This window comes from Mya arenaria, chromosome 3 (assembly GCF_026914265.1).
Source record: "Mya arenaria isolate MELC-2E11 chromosome 3, ASM2691426v1".
NCBI classification, from domain to species: Eukaryota; Metazoa; Mollusca; class Bivalvia; order Myida; family Myidae; genus Mya; species Mya arenaria.
This window is the reverse complement of record NC_069124.1, coordinates 5,737,516-5,756,840: the sequence shown is the minus strand read 5'-3', so window position 1 is coordinate 5,756,840 and position 19,325 is coordinate 5,737,516. Positions and strand designations below refer to the sequence as shown.

Genomic DNA, 19,325 nt, shown 5'->3' with positions numbered 1-19,325 from the left:
CTTTATCTCAATACATCCAAGCATAAAATTAATCTGTATTGTATCTTTTAGAAACAAGTGTTATTTCATGTTTTATAATGGCCAGAAAATTGTGAACATGACACAAACCCAACCAAATTCAAAGAATAAAACAATTTCTTACGGCCACTTGCTTCTGGCTTTTAGTGTCAAATTAAGTTGATCTCCTACATTGATGGCAAAACAATCATTCGCATCAGGTGTTGGATCGACAAACTCCGGTTGTGATTCACATGTACAATCAGAGCAAGTGATCACGTGAACGAGGAACTGCAGTGGTATGCTGCTGAGTGGCACTGTAGAAACTGTGCTAGCAAAGTCCTCAATTTGAAGGGCAACTGCGAAGTACCCATTTACACTCGCGGTATATGAGATAGTGCATGCTGTCTGGAAGTGTACGATTTAAAAATTTTAAAACGCTACTGTGTATCGAAGCACAATGACGAAAAAAGATGCCCATTGATAAGCTATATCGTTTGATATTCATCCGTTTTGGAATTATATTCAAGTTCATAGTCCTGTTATAAACTACAAGTGTTTGATATAATGAATTGATTACCTCGTCCAATACAGCATTAGCAAACACATTGCACACACCACTGCACTCGTCTGCTGCATTAGCCCATCGACATCGAACGATGTCTCCATCAACATCTCCAACTAAATAAAATAAGTATGAACATAGCAGATATAAGCAGAGCATTAATCCATTTAAAATACGTAGACCAAAGTATCCAATTTCCAACATTCAAGTTATAAATACATAACACGTGTTTAGAAGCATGTCATAAGTATCAAAAACTCCGGCAGTTGTATCCTTTGCGCCATATATTGAACAGCTAAAACTTAAGCGGGTAGATATTTAAGGGCACTGAAAGCACTGAGGTTTTTACTGCGTTCCTTTACAACTGATCTTGCGTTTGACCGGTATTTCATGAACACGCTTTCTTCGAGCGTAGTCCGCAATTGGTTTACGAATTATCATTTCATAACGAAAACCGTAGTCCATGTGATATTATGGAAATAAAGAACATTGTAATTCCAGTTATTTCTACAATGACAGTTAGAAATGTTTAATATGCAATATAAAATAGGCCTAATAAAAATGAATCATTTATATCAACGTTCAACTTCAACAAGGACAGCTGTAAGGGTTTCATTCTACAAACGTTTTTCGTGATGATAAGACTTTCTTTCTACATGTTTTAGCGAGAATCAGTCTGAATTTGGTCAATATCCGCGAATCGCAATGCCATCAAAAAACTTCAGTAGTATATTGCGCTTGCATTACCTATACAAACATGACTGATTTAAAAACTATATAATATTTCGTTATTTCATTTCAGAAAAAAATGGCAGGCGGATAACAAGAGAAGTTGTAAAATATATGGTCGTACATTGCAAATTCAGCCAAAGAAAATGGATAAGTCCGATAAGAGTTCATTTTGTTCGTTGTAGCTAATACATGTCAGTAATATATACATGCTACTAAGAAACTTCTTTCTCTTTGAAAAGAAGTAATATATTGAATAACTAAACATTCTTTTCCCATTAGACCGAATACATTGACTGAAAGTTGTCACAGGTACCTGCTTCTGATTATCTTCGCACTCTGATACCATTGTAATTAAACTATAAGCAATAGCAGATTTTTTTTTAAAGTAACACCAACATTATTTGATGATAATATGGCAAACGTGAAAATCAATGAGGCAATATCAATGAACTGTAAACTATTACGCGCAAAGTTAAAGCGACATACCCTGATAGGTATAAGGCCGTTGTAGCGTTGGTAAAACAAAATATATTTTAATGTTGAGAAATTAAAATGACTGTTTGCTCGTGCTACTTTGTGCCGCGTAGTAAAATTGTTGGCTATCACGAGTGGGACACGTTAAAACACGCGGGAATGTCGATAAAAACAATATTTAAAATTTAAAAGCATATGTGACAAAGCTATGTTTAACTAGTGTCACTGCAAAATTAGCCAAACTCACTGCGCCCCTCTAAAATCCATTCGATTTCATGAAATGTACCTGGAAGGTATAAATCGTAGGAACATCCTTGTAACAAAACGACAATAGGCGCCATTTCAACCGTCGGAGACCTGTTAATTAACCCTGTATCCGACCGCAGCGTCAGGTCTACGGACGCTTTGAAAGACCAAGAGCCACCACCTGCTTCTAACCCATTGATCCAGCAACAACTTGAAAACCTGGTGAAACATTTTAATAAACAAAACAAAAATCACATATTAGGTGCAGACTGAAATATCTACAGTAGAGCTTATCATTTATATAAAATCGTAAAATAATTATGGAAACTAACATATTGCGAGAGATTACCCAAATGAAAAAGCTGACACACTTGGTGTAAACCGAACAGTGTTTATTCCTGTTGTCCAGTCCTCGGTGGTGTCAAAGTCTGTACAATAAAATTCAAGCGACCCAACCACGTCCGAGCAGCCGGAAAAGCATGTCATTGAGCTGTCACCTATTAGCGTTCCCGAAGCTATAGTAACGTCGGTGCAGTTGTAACTTGAACTAAACGAGCGTCGCCAAGATATCCGAAAATGAATTAAAATCTAAAAAAAGACATGAACAAGTAAACACTTTTTAGTAGTTCTGTGCGATTACTAACAAGATATAATGAGAACCTACTTGGATTCGCCTATTATCAAATGACCTGTGTTCTTGTTAAATCACACACACATATCAAGAGTTAAATGACAAACAGGCAACATATATATATTACTTCGCACGAAACACAAGGTTTTAAGAGAGCTCAGCCCTCACAATTGTCGACACATTACATTCTTATCTTAAAACCGTTATTACAAAAGTGGTAATATACTGACTGTCGCCAAGTTATGCGAAAATGAATCTGAGTATATAGAGAAATTTGGAAAATAATTTTGTTTTTGTTGTTATTTTTCAAGGATTAAAATTTGACTTTTTAAATTTTATTGGGGTGTGGTATGCAATCCGGTTGTTCAGAATTTGAACTGCGCCATTATTATATGTTATAATTATATGTACATTTCTTCTAAAATAATTGGTTATTCAAGAGCATTTTCTTTCACGGGTAAAATTTCTATATTTAAAAGGAAAAGTATATTTTAACAACGTATTGTAAATTCCGAAATGAGTCGTCATCATTGTCATGAAATATTTCTTCAACTATTTAATCTATCATGAAATCGAAATCTACATTAAAATCAATCAAATTATCGTAGCTCATTTATTTTAATAACTTTTCTGCAGATTTTAGTTTTGAAGATTGCCAATAATTTTACTACGATTCCATTGAGAATTATGCCCCGCCCATTAGTATACGTATTTTTGCGCCCAATGACAGGACAGAAGTATCAAACAATTGCACGCGATATCAATGCGAAATTCCATCACACTTTATACAGGAATAATGTGAAATTGATAAACAAAAATCATCGTTAAGGAATGAAGTTTTAATGAAAATTTACAGTTTTAAAACTCATATTCATTCTAGTTTCAAACTTTGCATTGCAGGTGATATTAAATGTATGTACTTCAGACGGAAGCTATTAAGGTACATATACATTCCAAAGCATGTACCTTATGAAGTGTCAGGCTTATATAAAATATAGCTTATTTTTTTATCTACTAATCTTATGTAGGCGGCTTATTTATGTAGTATGCACTTGCTTTGTATTTAGACTGATGTTTATTGTTACAAATTATACATGTATTTACATTTGGAACATTCTGGAACATTGTGGATACTTTAAGACAGTTATAGAATAGTATGGAAACTTCTGGAATATTTGTTACTTATCAAGTATATTCTAGAAGAAGACTTTTTTAGAAAGATCTTTGACTTTATATATATATATATATAAGGTAAAGCAGAGTTAGAGTTATCTTTGGTTATCTTTTGTGACATTCATAAATTTTAAAATACAGATTTAAAGTTGGATTATTCTTTTGGGAGTTTACTGTGTGGACTGTTTAAATTATAAGTGCTCAAAAACATTCGGCTTTTTGGACTTTAAAATTGGATAAGGACTTAAACCGGGATTGGAATTATTTAAGCTATTTGAAATTGTAAAACAGGTATTTAAATTGTATATCAACATTGTAACTTTAACATAATAATTTTTGTAAAGGTTGTTGCTGGCTTTGTATTTCTCGTTACGCCTGGCTCGTAACACTAATTATAACCTCACGCACATTCCTACACAACAAGTGAAATTATCTACTCGAGTAACTGACATACCTTCAACTATAAAAAAATAAACACGAATAACACTTCAACAACAGATAAATATTTCAAATGTATATGATATGTTTTCTTAAGTTGAAACGTAAGCGTCATTCTTCTTAAACAGTGGTGTAAGATGTACATGAGTTTTTACCAGAATGCGGTTCTGCTCATTTAAAACTAAAATCTGTTGTGGAACTTTTGAATGAATCACGAAAGTACAAATGAATTGTATTATGCCTGTTAAGGTAATGAAGCACATTCATGTTTTATATGTTCTACATATGTTTTGCTCTCAATATTGTAGGAATAAAATAATCTATATATCTATCTATCTATCCATCTATCTGTCTATCTATTCAGGTTTCAAGTCCAGATATTATCGGCCCTAACGTAATACGATAATTTTGTGATCAAATTGTCTTGTCACTGACATCAATTATAAACAATTATAGTATATATTCGCACAATCTTCCAAATCAAATGCAAATGCGATAGATATTTACTTTAAGATGCACTCTGACTCCCTACAACAAATTTACCACAATTAATACAATTGTTTTGATAAACCAAAAAAGATGAATACATGTCGAAATCAATGGTTCTTATGAAGGATACTGAGTTTCAGCACAAAACTGGATATTTCTACCTTATGAGACTATAGTAAATCTAATTAAATATTTTACCAATCACCAATTAATTAATAATTTTGCGTTTTCAGCTATTAAAACACGGTTATAATCTTGTTATCAGTAGTGAATATTTTCTATAAATGTATTATTCAGTAAGTAGTTTAAGATTTATCACTCAAAATTTATGTTTGTTAGGCATGTTTAGTGATTTTGAATAAGAGTGTCACTTTAACATTACGGCCTTTTTAATTAAAAGAGATCAGACAATAATCTAAGGCACCAACATAAAAGCATGCCAACAGCAGCTAGTTAGACAAGTTGCCATTGTGTTCAGTTTATACTTGTTCGACGCTTAGGTTCAAATAGAAACATTGTATTAAAGGGGCTGTCTCACGTATTGGCACCAAAAAAACGATCTCAGGACAATTATCTAATAGAATGTGTTGCGCTTTGATATCATAATTTTTAAAAAATAATCCAAAATGTTAAAACAAAAAGTGTCGGAGACTGGGTTCGAACCCGTGTCGCCAAAATTGTAGTCATTCACACATAAGGAATGAATTCCACCTGGTAGACATACCCAGTAATCTTTTTTAATGGAAAAATACGAAATAACTGCTAAACTTAGATAAATTGTAAATTATGTGGTACTTCCATTAGTGAGTTTTCGACAATTTTCTTCTTTTTTTCGCTATTTTATCATACGTGAGACAGACCCATAACAACAAAATACTGAAAGACACCGTCTATAAAATATATTTATCAACAGTAGCGATGCGCATTCTACTGTTGTTAAGATTCCACGTGTATGTATATTGAATTCATTAAAAATTATTTACGTTGTGTGTTTAATATAGATTGCCCAATTGTAAATCAGATGTCTTAATTAAGAAGTATTGTCTAAATGTGAAAATAAACATGCTATTATTTATACGGATTGGCGCTAGGATGGACTGAAGGATTAGAATGCATAAAGACAGACCTGCGATAGCGATACGGATTTCTCTTTTACCATAAATCTGAGTATAAGAGCATTGCCTATACAACGGGTTACAGAACATTAATTATCATGTTTTCATTACTGGAAACGAACTAGTTCAAAAAAATGTTGATGAAGTAATCTACACAGTTTTATAGAAAGGAAATAACATTTCATATATAATGTTGTGTATTTATAAAATAACTAAATCGCTGTTAAGCAATTTTTATTTTGAGATTTGACTGTAAGAAATGTTCATATTCGATCGTCTCAAGAAAATACATTTTACCGAAACGGCCCGTCTAGTGATTACGAAAATAGCACACAGTTTGTCTCTAGCTCTGATGAAATGTCGTTGGCATGCATCCACACGCTCAATATGATTTGTAAAATGTTTATAACTGGTTTCGACCCATTTCCGTCTTTTTCTTAGGCTGATAGTATAAACACTTTTAAAGGAAATTACCTTATTTATACAAATGTATTTTGAATCGAACTCGGCCGAGCTTTGATCGGTTTTGAGCCCTTACTAAATTATCGTAACTTCCTTAAAACATACTCTCGAAAAAACGGGTTTATGTTTAATGGAAAATATTAGTTCAAGCATGCATTGATAGATGGAAATATAATAGTTTTGTTCCGCCGGAAACTCTTTTGTATATTAATAAATAATTTGCATTTAGTGCATATCTTACCGAATCCGAGTCGGGCTCCCACATGATGATTGCTCCTCTAAAATGTGAGCCGGTGACAACACTACAAATCGCCAAAATAATTATCAGCTTCAACATATTATTATCATTGGAAAAAACATTCACCAATCTACCAGTACATCAAACAAGTTTGTGACTCGTTTTTGTCTGAAGGCAGACAATTTTATGATAGATACAAGCCAAACTAAATTTGCAACTTCCTGATAGTCTTGGGACCGTTTTTGTAATGATTTCGAGATAATGTCATTCCCATTATGTACGATCAATAACAAAAGAGTTTAAAACAATACAAGAACAAAAGCATAAATGTATTATTATTTGAATATAGAGACACGACATTATTTGTTACGTTAAAAACATAAGGCTTTAAAATAATCATGAAATGTATTATATTCTTAGATTTTCAAAAAATCTCAATGAAACAGAAAACAAAGGCATGTCAGTGGCATTTACTAGATAGCAGCAGCCAAGTGAATACCACCTGGCCAGGTTGGATCGGCTTTCTTTTGGCTGGATTTCAAATCTAAATGTTTCGATTTGTTAATAATAATTATTGGATAGATATTGACCAATTATTTGACAATTGGGTTAAATCTGACAAAACCAAAGAATAAGCTAGTTTTATACAATTGGCCACAGAGCTGCTACTGTAAGGTTAACGAGCATCCAATGTGATGACAGCTTATTTCCACCCATTATACACTACACTGCTTGCTTGTAAGACAACCTGTAAAATACATTCGCATTCAAAAACAAAACTGATATAAAACCTTGCCAATGACTACAACTATGTAGCGAAGAATTCATGGATGTATAAGGATTTGTTAAGTATATGGTCGATATATGCGATTGTCACTTACTTTTGATGTAATGTGGCATGAACGATTTTGTTCATATTTAAGACTTATTAAGACCATAGTTTGTCATATAAATATTGATTGAGAATGCAGATTCCTGAAGACGTCGATTTGTAAAATGTTTGGACACTATGTAAAAATGCACATATAAAAGACACAAGGATAACATCTTACGTACAATAAACGATCGACCGCAGCGTACAACACAGAGAGGCCACACATGCATCACAATATCTTCATACATGTTGGGGTTACCGCATGGGAATAGTCAGCAAAAAAGGAATTTACGAGTACTCAACCTCACACCGGTCAAAATACGTGTTAAACCCTTTTATTCATGTATGTCTATTGGAAAATTACTGACACAAGAACAAACAAAAGAACATTAGCTGGCACTATTATTGTAGACTTGAGCAATCAGGTAGTATCATATTACATGTAAGTATAGGGGAAAACACCGACAGTAATTCAGCCAATAGAATTAGTTAACTTCAATCACTTGTTTAAAGACTATTTTCTTACCTAACAAATGTGAGAACTGTGTTTGCATAGTTATCATTAAATTGGAATGCACAACATAGCTGTTCTGTGTCTGGTAAAGATTACATAATAAAGCAACTAAACAGCACATTATCACTCATAAACGATAAATAATGTCTTTCTCAGACTTGTTGCACAATACTTTGTAAACACATTTAAGGGTTGTCGGGTTGTCAGAGGAGGCTGGTGGAGGGATGTCCTTTCGTGCGATGACCAAATATTAATTGGACCTCTACGTTGATTACATGGTAAACGATGGTAAACATTCCAAGCTATCGAAAAATTCTACCTTATTACTTCTTCGAAAAAAATAGTTTGATCTATAAATAGCGGTTAGGTAATAATGGCCAAAAGGATTCAGAAATATTGAAGATTGTCGCGTCAAGGACACCAGGTACGACAGAGCACTTGTATCTTGAACAGCTACCGGCAGACGGTCGGAGTTCAAAAGTTGTATCCGGAATAACGTCCAGTTGAAGTAAGCGAAAGTAAAAAGGCAGATAATAAATATTACCATAATATCGAAGCAAAATGTTGCCTTCCGAAGGAACATTTATGACGTAATATATCACGTGGTATACATACCCTGTATAAGTTAAGTTCATATTTGTTACATGTAGTTGGTCGAGACATTTTCCTATATCGGTGGGCTAATGCATTAGATGAGTGCAGTGGTGTGTGCAATGCGTTTGCTAAATATGTATGAGACGAGATATAACGTTCATGACATTCAATTTGTATTGGCCAGTTCTATAAAACAACGATAGTTAATAAATTACTATGAACTTGCATCTGATTCGGCAATGGAGCGGTATGAAATAGCTTATATAGTATATCACTTGGCATCATTATCTTCGTCATTGTTCTATAAAGTACTGAAGATGTTTCTGTCAGCTTCCACGATAGAGTTCAAAACACCTTGACTTATGTCTAACTTTAAATTTACAGACATCATGTACTCTCTTATATGCCTAGACGAAGTTCATTGACTTTATAATTTTGGGCAAAATATTAGTATGAATAAATTTTAGCCGGTATAAAAGATGAAACACACAAGAAAGAAACATTTTAATAAGATAGATAAGATTTTCGAAGATACGACTTTATTGAAACTGGCCCAAAGACATAGAACACAGAACAAACAATCGCAAACCAGAAACATGGAACAACAACACAAAACTCCACAAACAACTCAGTACGTAATATAATATATTCAAGAAACTAGGCGTGGTTATCAAGGATTTGAGCAGTAGTTAAAAACGTTTTCTCATTGAAAACGTATCTACTCGATGGCAATCCAATGAAGTCTTCGTCATGATTAAGATGGTGGTGTCAAAGATCCAAAGAGTTATAATATAAATATATCGATTTAACAAAGTCGCATTGGATAAGCGGTAACTTGATGAAACAAATATGCATCTTGGCAGATGTACTTTTATCATGGTCTGAAGTAATCAAATGTGTATGTTTATTAAGGATTGTTAGGTACCGCCTTGGAACGGTCAGTAAAATGTAAATTTACTTGGGGTTTAAACCAGTTTGTGTGCACAACCTCACTCTTCTCAAGCCAAACAGTATTATGGAATATTTTTATAATCATTTAATTTATCTGTACAATTTTTACCGTCTTTTTCTAGATATTTGTTTAGTCAAATTCAACATATAAATTAATCAGGTTCCAATAATCAGATGTGGTTTAAGTTATCGGAATAGATTACGGGTAGAGTTGATAGTTTATTAGGTGTGGTGTATTTGCCACCTGAAAAGATTACGCGATTGCTTATCCTTTTCTAGTATTACAAAACGATATAGAGAATCTGTCTCAAAATTATCAAGATATATATCTTTCCTGAGATATCGATCAAATTTCAAAAAGATTGACAAGATTTTGTTGGACCTGACTATGATTTTTTTTACATGAAATGAAGTTAGATGATATATATTCTGATTTAAACTCTGATACCTGATATTTGAAGTAGTCGAACTCGTTTCAAAATAGATGCAATCAAGATCTCGCCGTGAATAATTACGAATATTTATTGCGTCTGTTAAGCTGAACTGCATGTGAGTACTAAACGGTAGAACACTGAGTGATAAACTAGGTCAGACCAAGTTCAAATCTGCAAGTACGGATGACTACTTTATTTCTATTCCAAATTGGTTCTGTAATCTATTTAATCTATGTATGCATGTTTTTTTGCTTTACGACGTTCATAATCCAGTAATCGTTGATCTTAAATTTTGAAGAAACAAACAATTCGTTACTGAAGTAATGATTCCCAAATGCATAATGCAAAGTTGCGGTATGATAACGAAAACAAATAATTTTGTTAGTTATATCAAAAGAAATGATAAATACAATATTATACATGAATTAGACTGTTTGCACCAGCAAATTAGAGTGAACAGTGTGAATATTAAAAATGTTGTTAATAAAATTATATGAGTTTTCCTCGACAATGCCAAAATTGTTTCGGTTCGTCCAGCTTTTCGAGACAGAATATAGAACTGAAAAAGTAAGAATAAAATTTGCTTTAATAACGAATGTGAAAGCCCAAAAACTAATTTCAATAGAGCAAAAAAATATTTAAGCTGCGCAGAGATTTTCACCATAAACAAGATGTTAATCTTTCAACTATATATTTAACAAAAACTATAACAAAAATAACAACGATAAAACGCGTTAAAGATTAAATAGCTTTGCAAATCTGACACAAAAAGATTTTGGAAATATTTATACTCTCGAAAGTCTAATAATTCCCCTGAAACTTTAAATGTTATGTTTGAGCATTTTAAAAATGCTAACTCAAACGGTATTTTTGATATACATGATAACAGCATGCTAGATAGCGAAATAAAAACCGATGCAAAAAGCTGGGTTTAAAGATTACTGAAAAGGTCGAAATGATTTCCTGGTTGCGATGGCGATAAGGAGTGAGTTCACCTTCTTTACTGTTTCCATTCTTTGTTTTGCGTTCGATATTTTCTTGTTTATATTAGAAATAGTTAATTGAATATTTTCAATTATGGAATACTATAACTTTTCAATCAATGTAAAAAGTAGTATCTTGCTCTATGATAAATGTGAAACTTCCGTATAAATTATTATTACATCATATTTACTATTACATGTTGTATATACACGTTTGCATGATATATGCATTGTGCAATTCTGAATCGAATGTGTCTGTTCTGTCCTGTTCTGTTCTGTTCTGATGTCAGGATAGACTCACTGACGGATGAGACGGATGTCAATGGTTCAAGTCAGTAGTTTAGAGCATTGCTTGTTCCATGCATTTATCTACATATAACATTTTGCAGCCATTATAGGGTGAGGGAAGACCTGAATAAATATAGTTATTAGTGCCTTAACAGATAATTATGTCATTTCATTCTCATTATTTTATCCAACTTCATTGTTTCTCCATACTTCTTTTTTTAATATAGACAATAATGTTTACAGCTGAACGAACAGGTAACCATTTGTGTTTTTACAAAGTTATATTTGGTAAAAGTCAATCCCAGAGCGAGGCTGCGAGATAATGCAGAATATTGAAAATCAGATAACGCTCTCGGCGAGTATTGACAATTGTCCACCGTATGATCGTTCAACGGGGAATTAACGATCTTCGCTGATCGATCTTTGCTTGAAATTATTCGATTTTGTATTTAGTTTGTTAAAAATATATTGTTTTTGTTTTAGGGCAATTGTTTTTTGAAAAACGGGAATTACAGACGATATTTGGGGAACTAAATAGCAGGGTCCGTCCCTTTGGGAAGTAGCTGGGTACAGGCAACAGCACAAAAAGCAAAAAGGCCCTGTTTATCTACCTTACGTCTATGGAATATTTATCAAATATCTCCTAAAATTGTTCCGCACACAAAACACTTCTTATTCTGCACGATAATGAGTGACAAAATGTTACAATGTAGCTAATGTTAAATGATGTAGAAAGATCATTTCAACTCCACTAGAACAAATTTAAATGAAATAGATATGTGATTTCTTAATCATTTAAACTAGACAACTTGTATTTGAAGGACATGTAACATGTGAATGAACAGGGGAATTCCCCAAAACGCAAATAAAGCCAGTTGTAATTAGTTAATTGAAGGGTATTGTTTGTCTAATTAGGAAGGGTAACTTTAAGTGACAAGGTTATTATTTAGACACGTCAACTATTACTGAAACATTTGTAGCATGAGTAAGACGCCTCCTACTTTTAACGAAATATGTATACAATTACATTATAATAAAATACTAATCGTTTTTCAGACGCTATTAAGAGTCCTGTTGAAACGTTTGCCCAAATTGCAGTTTACTGTAAGACAATTAGCATTTCATGTAATATTATATGACATGAAGTAACATTTTAATGATTAAGAATGGGCGGATTGAGCGAAGCGAACGAGCCTTTTTTATTCATTAATCCGATACCTCAGGTCATCTTACTGCCTTAGAATATTACCTCATTGGCTGAAACATGTACATTGTCCACGAAATCTCTGACGCAGAGAGTGTGTATCGGATGAGTGATTTAGGCGGACTCTAGAATACGCGCGAAAGCTGAAATTCTTTGTGATTAAGTCTACTACTCAATGATTGCCTACCAAATGATTGCCAATTTCATTTGCTGTAAATATTATTCCATCTAATTAACCATATACATCGAAAAACGAGTCTGTGAAGTTATAAGTAAGATTAAAGTCTCTTACTCTGTCCGAGGCGCGGCTGTAGAAGTACGATTAAAGTCTCTTACTTTGTCCGAGGCGCGGCTGTAGAAGACAGCAAGGACAATATCAGGATAGCCACGACTTGAATGAGTAAAATATGATATTGGTGACAATATATACGTACCGATATTTCCGGACATTTCATTGATAGTTTTTAAACGTTTTAGGTGAAATATACTAGTATATATGACACTTATTCGATAATCATTTTACAATATAATGTATGAGAAAGTAGAATGTTATTTAACAGAAAAGACAACTGTCTGACATAGCTCACCTAAATCTCGCCTAAGTCAGCTTTAAGATTTATATATATGGATTCATAAAGTTAAAGAAATATTTCATCATTAAAAGCTAGTTCTGTACGATTGTAAAACTATTTGTAAAAATGATTTAAAGTGATTTGTGCATTTAAACTTGACTTAAATATTCGTAGCAAGTGTTTTGAAGTGGCCTTCTCGGTTTTTAAGATTCTTCTCTTCTAAGATGATTTTTATTGAAGGATTTTAAAAAGAAAACATCAAAACAAGTGGTACGTTAGAAATGTCAATGTGCACACTTGTGAAATGTTTTGTTGTGTTACGTCAACGTATACAGTTTTAGTGTCATTTCTTAATTCGACCATTGATATTCACATTTTAACGTAATTTATCGTCTGAAATATATTTTAACATTGTTTGAAATATTTTGTAAGGGACACTGCGGTAGACATCGGGAGAAACATTATGTATTTGAATACCTAAGTTCAAATATCAAAGTTATTGGCAGAAATCGGCATACAATTGCCTGTAACAGTCGCGCAGTGTCGTGCGATTTACTAATGCTAGGTTTACATCTGGCCACGATCTCCCCGATTAGCCAGAGGCTAAAAAATCGGGGAGCTCTACGATTAAATGGTCTACTCCACGTTCTGTTACGCTTCCTTACGAAATCAGCACGTTTTGTTGCGCTCTACTACGCTTTGCTACGATCGAGCCCACGATTTGCATCACGTTCTGTTACGCTTTGTTGCGATCAACACGATTGGCTTCCACGCTCCACCACGTTCCGTTACGTCCTGTTAAGATCTCCCACGACAAAGCCGCTCTGTTGCGATCTCCTGCGATTTGACCTACGATTTGAGACAAATGACCACGTTTTACGTCACGATTTGATATTTAAACAAGAAATAATTCACTTTAGGCTTATTATTCGCAACAATGAACCAGCTGGGTATAGACGATCCTGAATTGGCTGTTTTGATTTACGCATATATTGTTGAACGAAAGAAAAGGTCACAGCATACACGTGATATAAATATCGGATTAGAAGTCAGAAGAAGAAATAGAAAGCCTAGGTCATGCTGGGTTAAGCCATGGTTAAGTGTTGAAAGTAGGCTTCAAAATGGACATTACACACAACTATTAAACGCCGAACTCCTGTGTCGGGATGTCGAAGCATCTTCAATTTCTTCCGGTTGTGGAGGTGGGGGAGGGGGTGGTGGCGGATGAACATCAACCACAACAGTTCTTGAAGTTTTGGAACCTTTTCGTTTCGCTGGCATGATTAAACTGATAGAGTACCAGTAGATAAAGCTGTTATGTATATGCAGCTTGCGTGGAAATCGTGGCTATCGTGAGGAAACGTGTTGGAGCGTGTCAAAGCGTATCAGAACGTGAACGACAATCGGTGATACCGTAGGAGAGCGTGACGCAACGTGGAGCAATAAATGATAGAAAAGCGTATATCGTAACAGATCGTGGTAGATCGTAGCAGAGCATGGAGCTATCGTGAGACGTCGCAGCGAAGCGGGATGAAAAAATGTGTCCACGCTGGTCCCGATCTGTTGCGATTGTACTCCACGTTCTGTTACGCTTCGTTACGTTCCGTTACGTTTTGTTACGAAGGCCACGCTCTGTCACGATTAGAAAATGAATCGCGGTAATCGTGGTGAAATTTAAGTTTGATTTAAAATCTGTCCCGATGCCCACGATGTCCCCGATTCAACCACGTTCCGTTACGCTCCCCCACGATCACCCCGATTCGACTCCACGCTCTTTTACGTTCGCCACGATGCTCTGGAATCGGGGACATCGTGGTAATCGTGGCCTAATGTAAACCTAGCATAAGAACACTCGCACAGAGTCATACTCGTAGAACACTCGCGCAGTGTCGTACGATATACATAGAGCACTCGCGCAGTGTCGTACGATATACATAGAACACTCGCGCAGTGTCGTGCGATATACATAGAACACTCGCGCAGAGTCGTACGATATACATAGAACACTCGCGCAGTGTCGTACGATATACATAGAACACTCGCGCAGTGTCGTACGATATACATAGAACACTCGCGCAGTGTCGTGCGATATACATAGAACACTCGCGCAGTGTCGTGCGATATACATAGAACACTCGCGCAGTGTCGTGCGATAAACATAGAACACTCGCGCAGTGTCGTGCGATATACATAGAACACTCGCGCAGTGTCGTGCGATATACATAGAACACTCGCGCAGTGTCGTACGATATACATAGAACACTCGCGCAGTGTCGTGCGATATACATAGAACACTCGCGCAATGTCGTGCTTCTCAACGATTTGAGGCGGGCTAATAACTCGCCACGACTTGTAGCTTACTCGAAACTGAAGATTTGATGTTGTTTTACTTATCAGTTCGGCAAATGAAAACTTTCAATTAAACCGACACATCCTGTTTAATTACATGGATGTATTTTGTGCATAACTCATTCCGACTGCATATACAATTTTCTACTGTGTTGTTATTGTCAACAGTCGCCCATTCTTCGTCCATATTGTAATTAAGTTTCATTTTTTTTCGCAAGAATCTCTAAACCATCCGTTAAATTTACGTTCACCTGTGGTTTAATCGTCGTATTAATACGACTCATTGTGACATACATTGTCAACAAATTTATTTTAACATTTCTTCGAGTTATCTTAAAGTATTGTTCCTTTAAGATCACCTTAAGGAACCCGACCCACAAATAACTTCTTCTCTGATAGCTCCATTAACCTTAAAGGCGCACAAAAAGTTGGTGCATATCTTAGCGATATTTTGGCGCTTTTTAATGAGGAACTTGTGGCCACGTAGCCATTAATTAAAAAAAAACATTTATAAAGGCTTATATTTTATTTGTATACAAATGATATGTTGTTTTTGTTTTGTTTTATCATTAAAATCAAATGAGTTCAACCTCATCATACATAGAAATTAAAGTCAAATGAGTTCAACCTCATCATACATTGAAACTAAAGTCAAATGAGTTCAACCTCATTATACATTGAAACTAAAGTCAAATTAGTTCAACCTCATCATACATTGAAATTAAAGTCAAATTAGTTCAACCTCATCATACATTGAAATTAAAGTCAAATTAGTTCAACCTCATCATACATTGAAACTAAAGTCAAATTAGTTCAACCTCATCATACATTGAAATTAAGGTCAAATGAGTTCAACCTCATTATACATTGAAACTAAAGTCAAATGAGTTCAACCTCATCATACATTGAAATTAAAGTCAAATGAGTTCAACCTCATTTTACATTGAAACTAAAGTCAAATGAGTTCAACCTCATTTTACATTGAAACTAAAGTCAAATGAGTTCAGCCTCATTATACATTGAAACTAAAGTCAAATGAGTTCAACCTCATTATACATTGAAACTAAAGTCAAATGAGTTCAACCTCATTATACATTGAAACTAAAGTCAAATGAGTTCAACCTCATTATACATTGAAACTAAAGTCAAATGAGTTCAACCTCATTATACATTGAAATTAAAGTCAAATGAGTTCAACCTCATAATACATTGAAACTAAAGTCAAATGAGTTCAACCTCATAATACATTGAAATTAAAGTCAAATGAGTTCAACCTCATTATATATTGAAATTAAAGTCAAATGAGTTCAACCTCATCATACATTGAAATTAAAGTCAAATGAGTTCAACCTCATTATACATTGAAACTAAAGTCAAATGTGTTCAACCTCATTATACATTGAAATTATAGTCAAATGAGTTCAACCTCATTATACATTGAAATTAAAATCAAATGATTTCAACCTCATTATACATTGAAATTAAAGTCAAATGATTTCAACCTCATTTTATATTGAAACTAAAGTCAAATGAGTTCAACCTCATCATACATTGAAACTAAAGTCAAATGAGTTCAACCTCATTTTACATTAGTCAAATGAGTTCAACCTCATAATACATTGAAATTAAAGTCAAATGAGTTCAACCTCATTTTACATTGAAACTAAAGTCAAATGGGTTCAACCTCATCATACATTAAAATTAAAGTCAAATGAGTTCAACCTCATTTTACATTGAAACTAAAGTCAAATGAGTTCAACCTCATTATACATTGAAACTAAAGTCAAATGAGTTCAACCTCATCATACATTGAAACTAAAGTCAAATGAGTTCAACCTCATCATACATTGAAACTAAAGTCAAATGAGTTCAACCTCATCATACATTGAAACTAAAGTCAAATGAGTTCAACCTCATTATACATTGAAACTAAAGTCAAATGAGTTCAACTTCATTATACATTGAAACTAAAGTCAAATGAGTTCAACCTCATCATACATTGAAACTTAAAGTCAAATGAGTTCAACCTCATCATACATTGAAACTAAAGTCAAATGAGTTCAACCTCATTTTACATTGAAACTAAAGTCAAATGAGTTCAACCTCATTATACATTGAAACTAAAGTCAAATGAGTTCAACCTCATTATACATTGAAATTAAAGTCAAATGAGTTCAACCTCATCATACATTGAAACTAAAGTCAAATGAATTCAACCTCATCATACATTGAAACTAAAGTCAAATGAGTTCAACCTCATTTTACATTGAAATTAAAGTCAAATGAGTTCAACCTCATTATACATTGAAATTAAAGTCAAATGAGTTCAACCTCATAATACATTGAAACTAAAGTCAAATGAGTTCAACCTCATTTTACATTGAAACTAAAGTCAAATGAGTTCAACCTCATCATACATTAAAATTAAAGTCAAATGAGTTCAACCTCATTTTACATTGAAACTAAAGTCAAATGAGTTCAACCTCATTATACATTGAAACTAAAGTCAAATGAGTTCAACCTCATTATACATTGAAATTAAACTCAAATGAGTTCAACCTCATCATACATTGAAACTAAAGTCAAATGAGTTCAACCTCATCATACATTGAAATTAAAGTCAAATGAGTTCAACCTCATCATACATTGAAACTAAAGTCAAATGAGTTCAACCTCATCATACATTGAAACTAAAGTCAAATGAGTTCAACCTCATCATACATTGAAACTAAAGTCAAATGAGTTCAACCTCATTATACATTGAAACTAAAGTCAAATGAGTTCAACCTCATTATACATTGAAACTAAAGTCAAATGAGTTCAACCTCATTATACATTGAAACTTAAAGTCAAATGAGTTCAGCCTCATTATACATTGAAACTAAAGTCAAATGAGTTCAACCTCATTATACATTGAAACTAAAGTCAAATGAGTTCAACCTCATTATACATTGAAACTAAAGTCAAATGAGTTCAACCTCATTATACATTGAAACTTAAAGTCAAATGAGTTCAACCTCATCATACATTGAAACTTAAAGTCAAATGAGTTCAACCTCATCATACATTGAAACTAAAGTCAAATGAGTTCAACCTCATCATACATTGAAACTAAAGTCAAATGAGTTCAACCTCATTATACATTGAAACTAAAGTCAAATGAATTCAACCTCATTATACATTGAAACTAAAGTCAAATGAATTCAACACTGAAACTAAAGTCAAATGAGTTCAACCTCATTATACATTGAAATTAAAGTCAAATGAGTTCAACCTCATCATACATTGAAACTAAAGTCAAATGAGTTCAACCTCATCATACATTGAAATTAAAGTCAAATGAGTTCAACCTCATTTTACATTGAAACTAAAGTCAAATGAGTTCAACCTCATTATACATTGAAATTAAAGTCAAATGAGTTCAACCTCATAATACATTGAAATTAAAGTCAAATGAGTTCAACCTCATTTTACATTGAAATTAAAGTCAAATGAGTTCAACCTCATCATACATTAAAATTAAAGTAAAATGAGTTCAACCTCATTTTACATTGAAACTTAAGTCAAATGAGTTCAACCTCATTATACATTGAAACTAAAGTCAAATGAGTTCAACCTCATTATACATTGAAATTAAAGTCATATGAGTTCAACCTCATCATACATTGAAACTAAAGTCAAATAAGTTCAACCTCATCATACATTGAAACTAAAGTCAAATGAGTTCAACCTCATCATACATTGAAACTAAAGTCAAATGAGTTCAACCTCATCATACATTGAAACTAAAGTCAAATGAGTTCAACCTCATCATACATTGAAACTAAAGTCAAATGAGTTCAACCTCATCATACATTGAAACTAAAGTCAAATGAGTTCAACCTCATCATACATTGAAACTTAAAGTCAAATGAGTTCAACCTCATCATACATTGAAACTAAAGTCAAATGAGTTCAACCTCATTATACATTGAAACTAAAGTCAAATGAGTTCAACCTCAT

At 33.5% G+C, this 19,325-nt stretch overlaps 1 protein-coding gene across 2 annotated transcripts in view; it reads right to left on the bottom strand.

Annotated features, from left to right (window-relative positions):
* The window catches only part of LOC128229002 (sushi, von Willebrand factor type A, EGF and pentraxin domain-containing protein 1-like), a 34,879-nt gene extending 28,160 nt beyond the window's left edge, over window positions 1–6,719 (bottom strand). For both annotated transcript variants that reach the window (XM_052940621.1, XM_052940623.1), the window contains exons 1-5: window positions 6,564–6,719; window positions 2,364–2,602; window positions 2,055–2,233; window positions 578–678; window positions 143–405 (exon numbers count right to left, since the gene is read on the bottom strand). In XM_052940621.1, the coding sequence (XP_052796581.1) occupies window positions 143–405; window positions 578–678; window positions 2,055–2,233; window positions 2,364–2,602; window positions 6,564–6,659 (878 nt within the window). In that variant the 5' untranslated portion in view covers window positions 6,660–6,719. The remainder of the gene's footprint in view (window positions 1–142; window positions 406–577; window positions 679–2,054; window positions 2,234–2,363; window positions 2,603–6,563) is intronic.
* Window positions 6,720–19,325: the final 12,606 nt, after the last annotated feature.